Source organism: Microtus ochrogaster, chromosome 1 (genome assembly GCF_000317375.1).
Source record: "Microtus ochrogaster isolate Prairie Vole_2 chromosome 1, MicOch1.0, whole genome shotgun sequence".
Classification (NCBI taxonomy): Eukaryota; Metazoa; Chordata; class Mammalia; order Rodentia; family Cricetidae; genus Microtus; species Microtus ochrogaster.
The window spans coordinates 107,785,162-107,804,078 of NC_022009.1; the positions used below are offsets into that span (position 1 = coordinate 107,785,162).

The 18,917-nt window shown below is 43.1% G+C and overlaps 2 protein-coding genes across 2 annotated transcripts in view; both read left to right on the plus strand.

Annotated features, from left to right (window-relative positions):
- The window catches only part of LOC106143886 (mediator of RNA polymerase II transcription subunit 12-like protein), an 84,601-nt gene extending 67,720 nt beyond the window's left edge, over positions 1–16,881 (plus strand). The window contains exons 13-17 of the mRNA XM_026778897.1: positions 8,333–8,464; positions 10,188–10,314; positions 14,488–14,684; positions 15,738–15,842; positions 16,660–16,881. Of these exons, the coding sequence (XP_026634698.1) occupies positions 8,333–8,464; positions 10,188–10,314; positions 14,488–14,684; positions 15,738–15,842; positions 16,660–16,881 (783 nt within the window). The remainder of the gene's footprint in view (positions 1–8,332; positions 8,465–10,187; positions 10,315–14,487; positions 14,685–15,737; positions 15,843–16,659) is intronic.
- Positions 16,882–16,886: 5 nt separating this feature from the next.
- Positions 16,887–18,917, plus strand: part of LOC101989511 (mediator of RNA polymerase II transcription subunit 12-like protein) — a 224,414-nt gene continuing 222,383 nt past the window's right edge. Inside the window, exon 1 of the mRNA XM_026780392.1 lies at positions 16,887–16,930. The gene's annotated coding sequence lies outside the window, so the exon portion shown is untranslated. The remainder of the gene's footprint in view (positions 16,931–18,917) is intronic.

The window sequence follows — 18,917 nt, forward strand, 5'->3', positions numbered from 1 at the left end:
TGAGCCCTCTGACAAGCTGCAGAAAAAGCTTCCTAGTAACTCACAGTTCCAAAGGCTTCAGCCCATTGTTGGTTGGCGCTGTGGCTTTGGGCTTGTGTCAGGCAGCATGCCATAGTGGACAAGCATGGAAGCAAAAGAGAGGAGAAGAACATGGGGTTTTCCAAGTTCTCTTTTTAAAGAACCTTTATTGTGTGTATGGACGTGTGTGTGCCTGCGTTTTGTAGCACACCTGTGGGGACTGGAGGACAAAGGAGTCAATCCTCTTTCTCTCTCTGACTCTCCAGGATGGAACTCGGGTTATCAGGCTTCGGAGAATAACACCTTTACCCACTGAGCCATCTCACTGGCCAAAGGCTTCTTAGGGTTTACTTATTTATCTGTTTATTTTTTGTGTGTGTATACGCCACAGGTATGTTCCTGCGGAGGCCAGAGAGGGAGTTGGTTCCCTTGGAACTGGGGTTAGAGGTGGTGGCGAGCCATTGTGGGTGCTGGGAGTCTAAACTCTCTGGTTCTTTGAAAGAGCAGCAAGTGCTCTTAACTGATGAGCCATCTTTCTAGCCACCAGGGATTTAAAAAAAATGCTTTAAAATTATTTTTTTATTGATTCTTATTGAGCTCTACATTTTTCTCTGCTCCCCTCCCAGCCTCTCCCCTCTCCTTCAACCCTCTCCCATGGTCCCAGTTTACTCAGGAGATCTTGTCTTTTTCTTCTTCCCATGTAGATAAGATCCATGTATGTCTCTCTTAGGGTCCTCATTGTTGTCTAGGTTCTCTGGGATTGTGATTTGTAGGCTGATTTCCTTTGCTTTGTGTTTAAAAACCACCTGTGAGTGAGGAATGGATAAGGAAAATGTGGTACGTTTACACAACGGAGTACTACACAGCAGAAAAAAATGACAGCTTGAAATTTGCATGGATGGATGGATCTAGAAAACATCATATTGAGGGAGGTAACCCAGACCCAGAAAGGCAATTATCACATGTACTCACTCATAGGTGGTTTTTAAACATAAAGCAAAGAAAATCAGCCTACAAAATTATTTTTCATTATAGTCTTGCTGTGTAGCTTATGATGGGCTGGAACTTGCAACGTGGCCTGGTCTGGCTACAAATGTGTCATTCATCTGCCTGAATGCCTGAATGCTACAGTTACAGCTGTGTTTCTTCATGGCTGTCTGCAAGTCTTGTTTACTAACGTTTTTTTTAATATAGTACTTTTTATGCCCTAGGTTCTGCCTTTTGTCCTGTATCATTGCATTATAGTTTTCTTTGGCCTGTGGAATTTATTTTTATATCTTGTAGATGAGAAAATCAGTGATCAAAGAAGAGTTTGCCAAGCTCACACCCGGTTCATTAGTGGGCGCATAGAAACACCCTCAGGGTTATCCATGCTCACACCCGGTTCATTAGTGGGGGGGGGGGATAGAAACACACTCAGAGTTATCATCCATGGTCACACCCAGTTCATTAGTGGGGGAATAAAAACACACTCAGAGTTATCCATGCTCACACCAGTACATTAGTGGGGGGATAGAAACACACTCAGCTAATAGACTGGAGTCTTTATTCTTTTGAGTTACGCAAACTCACACCCAATTCATTAGTGGGCGCATAGAAACACACTCAGGTCATAGATTTAAGTCTTTATTGTTCTGTTTATCCAAGTTCATATCCAGTTCATCAGTGGGAGTGTAGAAGCACACTCAACTGATAGACTTGAGTCTTTATTGTTTGAGTTATCCAAGCTCACACCCAGTGCACTAGTGTGTGTGGGGGGATAGAAATACACTCAGCCCATAGATTTGAGTCTTTATTGTTCTTGTTAGAAATCTTTCCACCTAATAGTAAAGCAGAATAGATCAATGTCAGATGTAATTGGGGCAGCCTTTATGATGGCTAGAATTATGTCCTACATACCGATATTGGCACATTCACATGTAGGAGTAATCCATTTCTTAAAGCTTCTTTGATAATTTAAGCACCGTCAACTGTGATTATTGCAGGACCGAGGATTGAATTCAGGACTGTGCACGTGCTAGGCAAGTGCTGTACTATGGAGCTGTATCTCCGGCCCTCTATTTATTCCTTTAAACCTGGAGACAGTGTCTCACTTAGTTCTCAGAGTCGGCCGAGAGCTCACCCTGTCGCTCAAGAGTGCCCTGAACCTGCAGTCTCGGCTCACCGTTTCACACAGCTGGGATTAAGGGGCGTGCCATGTAGAGCTGCGCATAGAAAGGTCGTGTGTTGTGGATGTGTTTATTCCATGCAGTCTGTGCCTGTTTACAGTGCGTTTTGGCTCTGCTTCTGCTGCTAGTTTTCTTTCTTTGTGAATTCCCTTGGCATCATTTCCTTTGTGTGTACAGTGGCCTTGCTACTAGAATCCACTTCCTATGGTAGTGCTGGTTAACCGCAGTGGTTGTGTTCATGGCTAGGCTACTTTGTTTGTCAAGCAGTAAAGCAAATAACCAAATAAAAATGTTGGAAATTTGTATTTCTCTTATTTACATGTTATTCTCATTTTCCTTAACATGCACAATACAGTGATTTTTGGATGCTAAGTATAGTATTTCAATTATTGTAAATATGGGAGGTACTCGCTTTTCAAGGTCTTTGGAAGGATTTATTTTTCAATTATAATTGTTACCACACGACTTCAGTGATTCTGCTTCCTAGGGCTCTGTTTTTTCCATTTGTATTATTTAAATGATAATTAAGTGAAGGTTGGAAAACTTTGTTTTCATCCCAGTGCGATAAATGACTTGTCGATTCAAAAGTTCCAAAGGGTTGTCTTCATTTTGTTTTCCTATCTGCATCATTTCTTGTCAGAACCGACAGACATGCTATCTTCATCTTCTTCTACACTTAAAAAGAAGACAGGACTCTTCTGCTTCAAACCTTTAGTTTCTGGGCCATTGCAAAATCTAAAGATTGTCAACATTGATCCAAAGGGTGTAAGACCAGGAAAATTTCCTCTATCATTCCACCCCTCAGAAAAGCAACAGCAGCAACAAAACAGGCTTCTAAAATATCTCTGGAAAATACGCTTATGGAAATGTTCATAGGTATAATAAATGCCATGTGTGTTATATCACCAATCCAAAGGATTTTTTTTTGGCTGAGATACAGTCAGATTTCATGTCCAAGAAATTGGACCCTAAGGCCTCTAACCAGGAAGCAGCTTACTGTGCTAGCAGTCATCTGCAGATGGTTATCAGCGAGCAAGAGCCCCCAGTGTCACAGGGCTGGGGCTTTTGTACACTTTTGACTTTGTGTCTCACCTATATGGCAAACTCTTTTTCACTGAATGCTCCAAACTATTACTAGTGACTAGGATGGGAAGGGAGGTGGACGGAAGGCGGCTGCAGGAGAGATGCGATCAGGCAGCGCCTTTCTACAGGTGTGCTGACTAACCCTCTGATGTGCACATATGGGTGTGGCCAGCTGGCATGGCTGTTTCCTGTCTTTCCCCCATAGCCCTTGGGTCCCCCTCTAACCTTACCAGAGACAATTCATACTTTATTACCTTATATGATGATTCTTCTGTTTAAAAATGCTTGGAGATGTGACCCTGTACAGTGGTTCATGTCTGAGTGATTAGACTGTCTCTGACACCTGTATCAAAGGCCCAGTGGTCTATTCTTTGCCCTCCATCTCCTGTGTGCCAGAGGCCTCAATGGTCCCATTTCTTTTTTGACTCCTGCATGTTAAGTCAGGTTAGAGGTGGAAAGCTGGGGCTAGTCCAGAGACTATAGCGGTTGCCTGGTCTGCAGCCTTCTAGGGCCTGCTTCCTTGTAGGGTTGAGCATCAGCATGCTACAGCAGATACGTGTTTTCTAATTATCTGTAAAATGAGGATAACAACAGCTACTTTAGAGTTGAAGAGTAGAATTCATGCATGTAAAACAGTAAGAGTCTCTAAGCCCCATTTGTAAACATTCTCTATTTCTAATCCAATCTCGTGGCCAGAAATTATCGCTTATCCTTCTCCTTCTTCCTCCTCATTGTCTTCATCATCTTGATGTTTTTGTTTTGACAGCTCTGGCTGATCTGAACTCAGTTCACAGACCAGGCTGGCTTGGAACTCAAACAGCTTTGCCTGTCTCTTTCTCCCGAGTGGTGGGATAAAAAGGCATGTGGTATATGCTCAGTCTGACTGGGAATTAAGTCATATGTATTGTTCTGATTACATGTTTTAATTTGTGCTCGGGCTTGGCCTGATAATTCGGCACTCCTTTCCCTGTCCTTACCTTTGTGTGCTATAGTTCAGGCTGGGCTCCCCTACCCACCATTTTTTTTTTTTGTGTGTGTGCCCTGTTTGCTTGTGTGTATTGAAAAGCTAAGAGGTGAATGCTGTAAAAGTTTAGAATTATACCAGAATGAAAACCTACCCATTACTGCCTCCAAAGGCAAATCCCCACCCCAAATGTTTCTGTAGTTCCTTTATTGAAGACGGACTGTTTTACCCATGAACTTTCTGTATGCACTGCTGTCTGCTTTTGAAGTCATCCCACGTTTCTTTGATTTATCTCATTACCCAAGTCACTGCCAGTTCTTGAGGCAGGAATCAGCAGGAGCATCAGTTTGGTGGCACACCCTGCAGATGCCCAGAGCACACATTTCTTTTATCATTTAAATTTTTTCCCATATCTTTTTCCTCAGAGATTAAGTTACTGAAACAAATTATATGAACATTTTAAAGATTGTGTGGCTATATTAGAAATAATATCCACAAGGACATCACTGAACTCTTTTCCTCTAAAATAAAATATGAGAATGCATTTATATTCAGTGCTTAGAAGAGGACCTCACAATAAGAACATGTTCAATAGATACCAAATGAATAAACAAGCAGTTGAAATACAGGGTTCACCTGTTTCGTAACACCCTTTTCTAACCCTTCTATGAAACACATTAGTTCTGGAAAAGGTTCTCTTTAGCCTAAGCCAACATTGCACTTAATAACATCATCCCGCATGGGCACTACTTAAAGAATATGTTGTTAAGGAAGGATTCCAGTTTTAAAACTGCTGTGTAGCTTTCTTACGTTTACTGTTCAAACACCAGTGTGCAGCGCCCCCTCCCCCCAGTTAGGTGAACTGTAACTGCATTTTCAGCCTTTTATGGACTTGTGTAAAATTACTTTGATTAATTTTTGATTGATGATGTTGTAACTGGAAGTCTCTCATCCTGCCTGGTCCCATAGCCACTTTTAAAATAACCACTCAGAGGTTTAATATTAATTAATTACATACTATCTGGCCTATTAGCTCAGACTTATTATTAATTAGATCTTACAATTTAAAGGAACCATTTCTATTAGTTTATATTTTACCATGAGGCTCATGACTTGTTACTTCATATCCTGGTTCTCCGGCAACTACTTGTGTCTCTCTCGACTCTGCCTTCTTTCTCCCTGTATCTGTTTAGTTTCCAGCCTAGCTATATTCTGCCCTGCCATAGGCCAAAGCAGCTTCTTTATTAATTAATGGTAATAAAACATATTCACAGTATACTGCAGGCTTTTAGAAATTTGGTTGTAGGACAACCTAAATGCATTCTTAGAATCTCTCTGGTCAGCAAGGATCCCTGAGCCTCATTATAGAGTTGAAGTCAGTTCTCTGGAGCTCTCAGGAACTACAGGGACAATCAGGTGCAACAGGAGGGGGTGGCCAAGGAATTTATAGTTGGGGTGTGGGTTTTGGAGAAAGATGAAACCCAGCTTTCTGACCTGAATAGTGGCATAGTTGTTGTTGTTAAATTATACAGAATGAATGAACTTGGATTTTAATGAAGGATCTGGAATGTGCTTCAGTTGTTACCAGCTGCTTGTAAATAGCAAGCAGAGATGGGGTTACCTTGTGGCCAGCCATGGGTGATTCAGAGTTTGGTAATTTGGAGGGTTTGTTCTGGGATAGACAAAGGATGCTGGTCTTTATTTCTCACCATATCTTGAACAGTAGCTATTTTCAGGCTTCTGTGTGAAATGAGGTCACACCTAATTAGGGCAGAATACAATGTCCGATACACAGTAGTCATGAGAGTAGGGGTTATACCCAAAGTTTGTAGTAGGGTATTTGATTTTTGTTGTATTTGAATAGGGCTCTCCTGTCTGTTACATTTATTGTTGTTTATCAGAAAGCCTGTAATTTTCCTTCATGGCCCAGGTCCTTTCTCTTTTAAAATAATGCTTTTCTTTTGTACTCTAAAAGTATCAATATGAAACTGTAGTTCTTCCATCTAGATTAAAACGCTGTGAGCATTGAGAATATCAAAATGTAAATGTCTTAGTTATGTCCTACGCTGAACCTTTCCAGGACTCTTCCCTCACTGAATGACCTTATAGAGCTCCTCTCTCCTCTGGGCTCAGCTTTTCACTAACATTGCCTTCTCATTTGCAGAGGATGTCTTCCTGCCTTTCATCGCATCCAGCCCTCTTGCGTGTACACTGTAGGCACTGGGTCTCTTAAATTAAGAGACCTAGAGCTCCCTTTAAGGTGTCTGCCAAAATAATAACAGTACATATGTAGAGAAAATTTAGAAACATTGGAGAAAAGTCTTAGAGCATTTTTTTTTAAGTTTTAAAAATGCGTTCATACAGTATATTTGACCTTGTTTTCTCCTCTGCCAACTCTTCTCAGATCTTCTCATCTCCACACCAACTTCAGGTGTGCCTGTGTGCTCTCTTTCTCAAAGCAAACAAACAAACAAACAAAAGACTTACTAAATCTAAAATCTAAACCCCCCAAGAAATGAAAATCAAAGCGAACAATAAGAGCAGTAAGAAAAAAAAATCCAACAACACCAAAAAACAACTCCTCAAAACATGGAGTTTATTTTGTGTTAGCCAGCTATTCCTGGACATGTACATGCCTTTCCCTGGAGTGTGGCTGCCTGACACTGAGTGACCTGGGACCTGAGACGAGACAGGTTACAGGCCTAGGAGAAAACCTACCGTGTTATTTTGCTAAATGAATAAAGCAATAAAATGTCTCCCAATGACATATTGCTGTAACCATAGAAGCGTGCATTGCTCAATCCAAATCTGCGAAACTTCCCGTGGGAGCTGGGTAATAACACAGAGGCCCATAACTGCACAATGTGTAGAGAGTGAGAGACTTTGAGCAGTCAGCCCTAAATGGAATGTCTGCTCATCTTAAGTCTCAGGGATCTATGTGGAAGAAAAGACATTGTAAGAGCCAGAGGTGGTGGAGGGTTTCAGGAAAACAGTGTCTTCCAGGTGTAACGGATGCACGTCGGGTCTCACAGACAGTGACAGCAGGCACCAGACCTGTACAGGTTCGAGCTGGACAGAACCCCAGCTCTGAGCAGGGAAGTAGACCCAAAGTCCTCCCTTTAGCCAAGAAGTATTTGTAATTGATACCTGCTAGGAGAGGGAAATAAGAGGTTTAGGGTTTGAATGGACTGCTAGTATCGCCAGCTCCGCATCCATTTTCATTCTGGAATCCTATCCATGTCAGGGTCCGTAAGCCTTGGTTTATGTGAGTGATTATGCTTCCTGGGATTGCTCTCATAACTGTATCATAACCATACTTGAGCTTATGAGTTCTAAAGTGTGGGGACTGTCCAGTGCTGTGTTTTAGTGCTAACACTGTGGTCCTCTACTTCTCCTATCATAATGTGTATGCTCACGAGAAATACTGCAGTCTTGTGGCCAGAAGGTTGCTGTCCTGGCATGGATGCTGTAAAGCAAAGGTGACAGCAGAGGCCCGCTTTCTCTTCTGTCACCCCTCAATCCCACCATCTATGTTTCATGTCCCTTGGGTCCCTGAAACCAAACCCTCTCCTCCTCAGTTGCTGGAGTCCATCCCCAGACTGACACCGCTCTGCATGTAGCCGGGGCGATTTGCTGACCAGGTCTGCCTGCAGGTTTTGTTTCTTTGGATGCTTGGCTTCCTCTCTTCATGGTTGTGGTTTACAGTGCGGTGGGCCACACATGGTTTGTTTCTCCTAATTTCTCACTAATGGCGAAGTCTGATGGGATTACACGACAAACAGATCAGTCCACATGCTGACCACCTAACCGTGGAGTTGGGTATGTGGTCTTTTTAACAGCTGCTCTCAGAGTCCGGTGGTCGTTTCCCTGTGCGGATGTGAAACTCAATACTAGAACGTCAAGGCCTCTTTAAGGAAACTCTGGCTTTCTTGGAGTTGTTACACACCATGGTGAATTTTAAGTTATTTTTTTTTTTTATTACTAAGTTAAAACAACTTGAAAATATCTGCTAGTAGAACTTGGGAACGAAGCTTCAAGGTGTAGGTAGCCCTCGCTTGCATCATTGTGATACGGTTGGTGCTTTTTTCTTGGTCACTAGGTCGCTCCCAATGATGAAGCGGTGGTGACGTTGTTATGTGAGTGGGCCGTGAGCTGCAAACGATCTGGCAAGCACAGGGCCATGGCCGTGGCGAAACTCCTGGAGAAAAGGCAAGCAGAGATCGAGGCAGAGGTAGGTCCAGTCTTCTCTACTTATTCCTGATGTAGCTTAAAATACTGCTCCAAGGAGGGACATCTTGGCTCTTCTCTGTATTATGTTAGCTTTCTTTGTCTTGAGAAAGGCGTGGGAGGGATATGTCATCTTCTCAAGACTCGTAGTAGGATCTAAGTAGACACTCAATAATTTGAGAATAATTAAGAACTGTATCTATTAAAGTTAAATTTTAACATCTGAAAAGAACAAAGAAACCCAGTTTTGTGACACTGAGGTTCATATTTTATGAATCCTTCCCTCCCCCCTTCCCTCCCTCCCTTTTTCTTTTCTTCCTTCCTTCCTTTCTTTGTTTCTTTTTTTGTTTCTTTTTTTTTTCTAAACAGGGTTTCTCTGTGTAGCTCTGGCTGTCTTTGGATTCTCTCTCTAGACCAAGCTGGCCTCGACGTCAGAGTTCCACCCTCCTCTGCCTCCCCAGTGCTGGTATTAAAGGTGTGTGCCCCACAGCCGGGTTAAGTGAACATTTTTAAAGTAAACATTAGCCCAGTGGCCAAGGGAATGTGTGTGAGCTGCCGCACCCTGATGACTTGTAGCCTCCCATGCGGTTCTGCTTCACGGTGCTCTCCCCTTTCCTCTACCAGACCCCAGAGTGTGCTTCTAGAAGTGTAAATGGGCCTGATCGTAGTTCTCCTTTCCTAAGGCAGAGTTTCTAAGACCCACAGAACTTCCTGTTGCTTGCCCTACCCACCTTTTCCTATAACATCTGGAACCTGTTGTCCTGGGGGCTAACAATTCTCATGCTGTCTTGGTTGTCTGTCCCCTCACCACATACAACTTACTTTGGTTTTTAGGTCTTTGCTCTGGCTGTCCCTTCTGGGTGGCAAATTGTGCTCCTGAACATTTTCTTGCCCACTGTCCCTCCACAGAGCACTGGTGTTTCATTAAGTGTCTTCCCGTGGGACATCCTTAGGTAACATGACATCTCCTAGGTGACGGAAAGTCTGCCATCGCTCTGTGATCATACCCACATCGTTTTCCTCACTGCAGCACCAGTGAAAGTCGATGATGTCCCTGTCAGAACGCCAGCTTGACAACAGTGATCTTGTCTGTCCTGGGCTGGGTTCTGCACTGGGCTTCTCAAGTTGTGGCGTGAATAGATGACCTGGCTCTCCATAGGACTTTTCTAGATGTTTCCCAAGCCATGGAGAGTCCAGGGGGTCCCAGTTTTGTTAAAGTATGATAAATAAACAAAAAAAAATGTTTTTGGAAGAACTGTTTGCTTCTTCAGTTGACAGCTCCTACCAACACATTCTATAGGCGTTTTCCTGACAGAAACGCAACACAAAGTAACCGGAGTCATAACCGTGTGCCAGAGAGCCCAGGAAAAAGCAGTAGACTTGCACTTAGGCTGTTTCCAGCAGTTGTGCCCAGGAGTAAGGGATATTTAAACTGCACTGTCTTGTGTATTCAGTGGGGGCAGCACTAATAGTGCAGAGTTTACTGTACAGTGCAGAGCAGAAATTACAGCTTACACAGATTACGTTCCTCGGGGTGTTCTTTGGATCTGTTGCCGAGAGGTTGGTTTCCTCTATTGGAAATGATACTCTCTGTGGCCTGTGTTTTTCAGATGGTGCTGAAGTCTCAGTTCCTTGATTGTCTAAGAGTCGGGATGTTTATCCAAGCTGGCAGATCGTCACCTGTTGTAACTGTACTCATGCACCGTTCTGTTTGTTTTTAACCTCAGAGATGTGGCGACTCCGAAGTCCTGGATGAGAAGGAGTCAATTTCTTCAGCCTCGCTTGCTGGGTCTAGCTTGCCTGTTTTCCAGAATGTTTTACTAAGATTTTTAGATACACAGGCCCCATCACTGTGTAAGTAAAAAAGTCATTTCACTTTTGATGAGGGATTTCCCTCCCTCCCTCTCACTGTCCCTCCTTCCTTTATCAGCTGAGCCTTCTTTCTTTGCATCTTATCTAAAGTTCTTGGCATGGAAGATAATCTGTTTTACTAAAGAAATGTAATAATTTTTTCCCATTGGGTAAGTTTAGTCATTTTAAAATCAATGAAGCATCAAAAAAACTTTAAGATAAAAAAGTTAAGTGTCCTCATACCCTTATATTTGGTGCACTAGTCTCCCCTCATTCCTCTCCCATCCCACCCTCAACTTCCACCCCTGTCTCTTACCCAAACAGAGGGATTTGGGCCCCATGATACTTAGCTGTGCACTGCGATGATACTGTTTTGCTTTTGGAGCTGCTTTCTAATCTTCTGGTTTTCTCCTCCATTTAAGAAGGGAGGAAAATAAAGCAACAGTACTCCATAGCCTTGTAGCCCACAGGTAGCTGGCTGATGTGTGGGTGTGGCCATGGCATCACCTTTCCCCTTGAGATGTTTCCATCGCCTTAAGCTAATGTCCTCCTACTTTGTTGTTGGGAAGTTGTGAGTTTGTGGAATCAACAAGCACGTGTTAGGGGCACTAAGGGTGGAAAGCTTTTGAAAAGTAATTGTGTGAGCAGTGTTCGCTTGCCCACCATTTTTCCGGGGTATTCCCATGGAAGATGGAGAAGAACACAAAAGTGGCAGAGTGAGAAGCGATAGGTATTGGAGGGAAGGGAGAAATTTGTGGAAAGAAGGTAACATAGCAAACTAAATACATGTTTTTATGACTGTCTTGCAGAGGGATCTTGTTTTGGCTGATCTTTGGGACAAGGCAAGGCTTTCCTTGAGTTTTCTGAAGGCTTTAGAGCCTTGGGCAATGACTCTCAATGCTGCTGTCCTTGACTGTACAGTTCCTCAGTGGTGCCTCAAACCATAAAGTTACTTTGTTGCTTCTTCGTAACTGTAATTCTGCTACTGTTATAAATAGTAATGTAACTGTCTGATATTGGATATGCAGCCCTACAAAGGGGTCTCAGACCCCTTTGAGACCCAACGGCCTTGGTGCAAGCAAGTATTGGAACCGACCAAGTGGTCTGAAAGTAGGAAACCAGAAGATGAGAGGTAGAAGATACCTGATAGCAGAAAGCCAGGCACAGGACTGGGCAGCTCTAAATTATCGTGGGCCGTGTAGGAGGTGCACAGTTGTCCACCCATTTCAATTGTCTTTGGGGAGAATGTCTGTCCTTTGCCTCTGAGAGATCCATTCAGTTTCCCTGAGAAGAGGCTGCCTGCCATTGAGCGTGAGAGGAGACACTTAGGGACGATCTTCAGGGGATGAAGCAATCAGCTTTTGAATGAGTTCATTTTGGGGGTTGGTGTTTATGAGAATGATGGTGCCAGGCATCTAACTTTGTAGACTTAGCTGTACAGTTTTCTAAGCTCATCTAAAAGGGTGTGATATAAAGCTTCTAGAATGTTGTTATGATACTGAAAATCTTAACCTGAACTCTACAGATGGGTTAGGAATTGAGGGGGAGAAAAACTTCCGAGCCGACTGCTGCCTTGTGTCCCTTTATCTCCTCTCCTTCATGGCAAGTTGGCATTGGTCACTCTTCTCATTGCTGTGAGGAGATGCCCGATAAAAGCAGTTGAAGGAAAGGTTCGCTTTTCCTCGAGGACACAGTCCGTCATGGTGGGGAGTCTGGGCTCCAGGTGCTTGAGGTGGCTGGGCATCCTGCACCCACACTCAGGAGGCAGAGGGCAAAGCTTGGTGGTCAGCTCGTTTTTAATTTGGTTCAGTCCAGTGTCTTAGCCAAATGCAAAGGTGCTACCCACATTCAGGGGCTTCCCACTTATCATGATCTGGAAACTCCCTCACAGACACGCACAGAGCATTGTTTCCATGATGATGCTAAATCTCATCTAGTTTACAGTCAAGACCAGCATAATAGGATGCTCCCCCAAGCCTGCCTCTTTAGCATTTAAACTATCATTAAGTATCACTTGAAATAGTGCACATATATACCCCGAAGATGCAGCCCTCTTAATGTATTTAAAGAAAACCACAAATTGTGTTAGCAATAAAAGGAAACCAATCCAGCCAGGCTTTGGCTTGCATTATGAAGTACATGGTCATTTATTTTTCAGGAACAACTATCAATAAGCTTGGAATTGTTTTTAGTAAATAGGGTCCATATTTTCCAGTTAATAGTGCACAATAAAAAGCTGCCTATCAGGCCTAGAGAGAAGGCACTTAACTGTTCTCCAGAGGACCCAGGCTCGGTTCCCAGCATTCTTTAAGGGAAGCTGGCATCCATCTGCACCTCCAGCTCCAGGGCATCCTATGCCCTCTCCTCACCTCTGAGGGGACCAGTGTGCAAATAAACTTATGGCACATGCACACACACACACACACACACACACACACACACCTAAAAAGAAACTAACCCGTCTATCAGTGCTTTATAAACGTTGGTGCCTCAGTCAATGTTTGAATGAAACTCAAAAAGGAGAACTTACTATTTTTTCTTCGACACTTTTATAGTATATAATGATTGTGGTTACACTCAGTTTCCATACCCTTCACTCTTCCCACTCCGCTGCCATGCCTCCCTTCTACCCAAGGTCTACTTCTCCTCCATTCCCTTAAAGAATAGCCGTCCTCCAGGGGATAGGAACTGAAAGTGGCGTAACAAATCACAACAAGAGGAGGCACAAGCCCTCATGTCGAGGATAGAAGAGGCAACCCAATAGGAGGAAGAGGGTCCCAAGCACAGATGAAAGAGTCAGAGATACCCATTACTCCCACTGTTAAGGAGTCCCACAGAACACAAAGCTATTACAACCATAACACAGATACAGAGGACCTAGCTCAGAGTTCTACAGGGTCTGTGATTACTGCTGCCGTTTCTGTGAGCCCCTGTGAGCCCTGCTTAGTTGATTTTGTAGCCTGTGGTTTCATGGTGTCCCCAACCTCTCTGGCTCCCACCGTCCTTCCTCTCCCTCTTCTATGGGTTACCCTGGCTCTGCATAGTATTTGGCTGTGAGTTTCTGCATCTGCTCCCATCAGTTGCCGGATGAAGCCTCTCTGATAACAATTGGGCTAGGGTTTGATCTATGAGTATAGCAGGAATAGGTTATCATTAAGAATGATGTCCTTGGTTTTTTTTTTGTTTTTTGCCAATCAGGTTTGTTCTTAACCTGGATCTCTGGGCTGTCCAACCTCTTGTTCCTGGCTATCCAGGCAGTGCCAGGCATGCGCTCCCTTTTGTGAAGTGGGCCTCATATTGGACCAGTCATTGTACCACTTTTACCCCAATACATCTTGCAGGCAGGGCAGATTGTAGTTCAGAGGTTTTGTGGCTGGGTTGATGTCCCAGTCCCAGTGCTGGGAGCCTTGCCTGGTTACAGAAGCTGTCAGTTTGGGCCCCATACTCCCCATTACTGGGAGACTTCATTAGGGTCACTCTCATAGATTCCAGGGAGTTTCCACTATGCTCGGTTTCTACATGGCCCCCAAATGCCGCCCCCCCCCCGAATCTAGTCGTCTTTCCCGTACTAGTTCTCTCTTTTCCCCACCGGATCCTTCCTGTTCCCATCCCTGTCCTCACCCCATCCACCCACAAAATGTCTTCTATTGCCATTTTCCAGGGAAGAAGACCCTTCCTTGTGCGTAACTTAGAGCCCTCTTATTACTTAGCCTCTCTGGGTCTGTGGATAGTAGCATGATTACTTTCCCCTTAACAGTCTATATCCCCATAGAATTTGAAGACATACCATGTTTGTCTTTCTGGAACTGCCTGAGTTACCACACTTACAATGATTTTTCCAGGTTACATTCATTTACCTGCTCGTTTCATGATTTTATTTTATTTTTAACAGCTGAGTAGTACTCGGTTGTGTAAATGTACCACATTATCTTTACCCATTCTTCGTTTGGGTTGTTTTCAGTTTCTTACAGCTGGATCTTAGGGAGCCATTTCCTCAAGTGAGGCTCCTTCTTTGATGACTCTAGTTTGTGTTAAGCTGGCATAAAACCAGCCAGTATCCTCCTCTGCTACCCTTCCTAATGAAAATGTTATGAAACCTTGAAGGATTTTTTTTTTGTCTTCTCTTTATGTTTTGCCTGGCCAAGGACTCTCTGACTGAATTTGTTTCTCACGCAGCGGACCCCAACAGCGAGTGCGAGAAGGTGGAATTTGTGAACTTGGTGCTGCTCTTCTGTGAGTTTATCCGCCACGACGTCTTCTCCCATGATGCGTACATGTGCACCCTCATCTCGCGAGGAGATCTGTCTGTCACTGCCTCTGCAGGAGAAAATGCAGACGAACACTATTCCAAGGACCATGATATGAAGATGGAGGTATACCCCTGGGCTTGATGTCCGTACCGCATCCCAAAGTGAACTCCGCCGGGGGAGTCAGTTTCAGATAGGCAGTTTGGTGATGGGAAGACAGTGGGATTTTAGTTCCTTTCTCTCTGCAAAGTCTATTTCCCCTCCAATCTCAGACGACATATTTGATTATATATCTTCTAGAATTTTCTACGTTGTATAGTTATTGAAAAGATGAGACTGACCACAGTTTTTTTTTTTCTTCATGAGTTTAAAATGATATGCTTTTAGCTTTAGATGTGTGTAGCCTGAAATTTTCTTTTAGTTTTGTGCCTCACAGGTGAACTTGTTTTACTCTCGCGCCCCTTGGGCTTTCATTCTAAGGAAGGTCTCCCTACACCACTCTTGGCCAAATAGAGGGAGAGTCCCTCCTTCTTAATAACACAGATTTTCTTCTCAAAATTTAATCTCTTTCTAAAATAGGGTAGATTGTTCTTTGCAGCAATTTCTGCTGTGGGTTTGATGACTATATGGCTTTCTGTCAGGTTCTGACATTCTAGACATTGTCCCAGATACTTAAAATTTCAAGATAAAATGATTTAGGTGACAGTGAGAAGCAGTGGAAATTGATGACACTGGGAGTACTCAAAATACAGCTTTATTTCTGTTATTAAATATGAATTTGCCAGGTACTCTTATGCTTTGCTTATTTAAAGTTGTAGGTATATTTGTTTGTTTTTTGAAACATCTCATTTTATTCTTGGATCTTTAAGAATCTCATTTTTCTTTTGTTTATTGGAAATAGCTCAGTGAAAGAAGTTGTGGCCGTAAAAAGAAGTTCTTTTAAGTGAAGAAGCTCTGTGCTCTTCCTTTAAAACAGCATGGGAGTTAAGGCCTTCTCTTCACGGGGGACAGATTGTGACTCTAACACACAATGCATGCCTTCAAGTTTCCTTTAACTCTTTACGGAGTAGACAGTGAGAGTGACAGACAGGATGCTGAACAACTTACTGTCATCTTTCAACCTCCGGCTTTTAAACTGCAGCTTTTACAACGCGGCTTTCTTTTTCCGGCACTCACCAGGAACACAGTATCATGGCGCACATGGGCCTCGGCTCAGGAACCGCTCACATTTTTGACGAAGTAGACAAGAGTGACTTTAAAAGTGACTTTGGTTCTGAGTTTCCAGTAGGTTCAACCTTTGGTTCTCATTGGCAGCTAGCCCACCACCCCTCCCCAGCTTGTCTCCATCCTTTTGTTTCTTGCCTGGTGTGCTGGAATGATTCACTTGTGATGGCAATGTCACCCTCACTAAGTCACCTGCTTGCCTGTGGTGGTTCTGTCTCAGGCCAGCCTCACTGCCGGTCCGCTTTGCCCCCTTTGGAAAGGCTACAAAGCTGACTGGCTTTGACACTTTCATTTTGAGATCATCCTCTCTGGGGAGTGTGGGGATGTAGTTTTATTATGATAATCTACACATCGAGTTTCTAAAGAATAGCGTTATGACTCATTCATTTCTCTACCACCTCTCAGTGTAATGTGTTTTTCATGCATCTTACTGTTTATAAAAGCATTGCTTGTACATTTTGGAATATTTATCTATGGATTAATCTTATTAAGTGTTATTAAGTGTTTTTGGAGGAAATGTAACCCTTTGGTTAACAATTTTAAGTTTGCTTGCATGGCCAGTCCTCTTACTGGGTTGACCACTCTCCCCAACCCGCTCTTCTCATGTGTGATTTTCATTTTCTGATTTAATTTTGTAGAAATTAATAGAATTTCTACTTACGTTTTTGATCATTATTTTGTGAGCATCTTGTGTCTGACGTTCTGGTGCCACGTGTGATTTTCATTTTCTGATATAATTTTGTAGAAATTAATAGAATTTCTACTTATCTTTCTGATCATTATTTTGTGAGCATCTTGTGTCTGACGTTCTGGTACGTGGCACAGTGGCTGGGCCCTCTTCATTAATGATGTCTAATATTTGTTTTACATGACATAGATTTTCTCTCCCATGCCTGGAGAGACCTGTGAGAATGCCAACCCTTCCCTGAGCCGAAGAATGTCGGTTAATGGTGAGAAACTGCTGAAGAGAGAAAAACCAAGGGAGTTGATCTTTCCGTCAAATTACGACCTCCTCCGCCACCTGCAGTACGCAACCCACTTTCCCATACCTCTGGTAAGTCACGGTTTTCTTTCTTTCTTTCTTTCCTTCTTTCTGTAACGACCTCCTCCGCCACCTGCAGTACGCAACCCACTTTCCCATACCTCTGGTAAGTCACGGTTCCATCGGCTTGTACCAGGATGAGTTCATTACGTGGTCATTAGTGACTTGGCTGTCGGATTACCCACCCGCCCGTCCGCTCACACGTAACGATGTCAGGTGAAACTTTGCGCTGTTGGTTTGATGGCCCTAATTTGGATCATATGGCCTGTGTATACAGATAATAGCTTGGATGTTATGGTGTGATTATTGGTCACTAATTAGATTTAATAGAATTCCCAATATCAATATCCTTATATTAAAAGGATTTGAGTGACTACAAGTAATGTCTAGATATGTTTCCTACTTCAATTTGAAAGTCATTTGCTGGTTAATTTTTTTTCACTCATATTGTTTGAGTATTGGTACTTTTTGCATTTTACAGATGAGTAAGAATTTGGGGCCAGTTTAGCATTTGGGTGGAAACCTTTGTGTCACTAACAGGCAGGCTTTTGTCATTCTGGGTCCCTTCTGTTCTCAAAGTGAGTCACTGAGGAGGTGGTTCTGAGTTGATGACAGGGTTGGTAGGTGGGGTGGGCTTGTCTTTGGACTTGGTGGGTTCAAAGCTTAGGTAGCACCTGAAGAGAGAGTGGCAGGAACTGCGTGTTGAAGTCTTTAGTGTTTATCCCTAAGAGAGACAAGAGTATTTTTGATGGTCATAATGAACATTGGGCTAAAAGCTGAGACATTTTTAATTTTTTGGGTAACTGTTTCCTGAATGCTTTGGACACTTACAAGTTTTGGGCAGGAAGCTGAGGATTTTGTGAAAACTAAATATAGTTGATATTTTGGAACATCTACCTAAATGACTCAAATTGATTAAGTTCCTATTTTTTGTCTTATGTTAGTTAAAATGCCCTTTTTGTTTGTGTGCTTGTGCTATGTAAAAAAAAAATTTACAGAATCCTTTGTTGTTCATCTCAGAATATTATCAGTAATTTTCTATGGTTCTTTCTGTCACCAGCTTGCAGTACAGCAGAGTAAAGTGGCAGTTCATTTGTGGTAGCGGAGAGGTTGGCCTTATGCATTACAGATGTTTCTGGCATATTCATACATGAGCTATCATGCCTTGGGGTTGTTTTGAAATATTAAGTGTAATCTTGGCAGTAGTGGCACGCACGTTTGATCCCAGCACTAGGGAGGCACAGAGGCAGGTGGATCTCTGTGAGTTCGAGGCCAGCCTGGTCTACAAAATGAATTCTAGGACAGGCAGAGCTACACAGAAACTCTGTCTCAAGAAACAAAACCAAAAAAAAAAACCCCAACAAAGTATAAAATAATACAGTGAAGTGCTGGAAGTAGTTGAGAGTTACATGCACTGGCCTGTGTAAGCAGATGTTACAGTCTGTCTGCCTTCTCTGTGCTTCTGGGATCTGAACAGGTACCAAAAATCAACTTCTTTGTTGTGTTGTTCACGTGACCTTGTCTATCTCCTTAGAGAGAAGTGCTGCTCGACAACGCCCCTTGACAGCTGTTAAAGGATCTAATTTTAATTTTAATATTTTTTTGCTTGTGCTTATGCACGCATATAAGGTGTATATTGTGGGTTGAGTGTGTGTGCAAGTATGTTCACCTGTGCACACATTCACAGGGGCCAGAGGAGTGTGTACCACGTAATGCTTCTCCATTTGACACAGGTTTCTTACGGTAGCTAGAACGAAGCTGGTGGCCACTGGACTCCAGTGACCTTACTCTCTGCGCCCTACAGTCCTGGAGTACAGGAGTGAGTGGCAATTCCTGGCTTTTTACATGGATTCTGGGTCGTCATGATTGCACGGGAAGCATTCTTACTCGGTACGCCACCTTTGGGTCCAGTTTTTGGTTAACTTTTGTTCTAGTTCACTATCTGCTGCTGTGATAACCACCACCAAAAGGAAAAGGTTTGCTTCATTCCACAGGTTTGCTTCATTTCACAGATGATTGCAGTCTATCACGAAGGAGGGAATCAGGGCAGAAATCGAGCTAGGAACTGAAGAAGAGGCCATGGAGGATGCTTC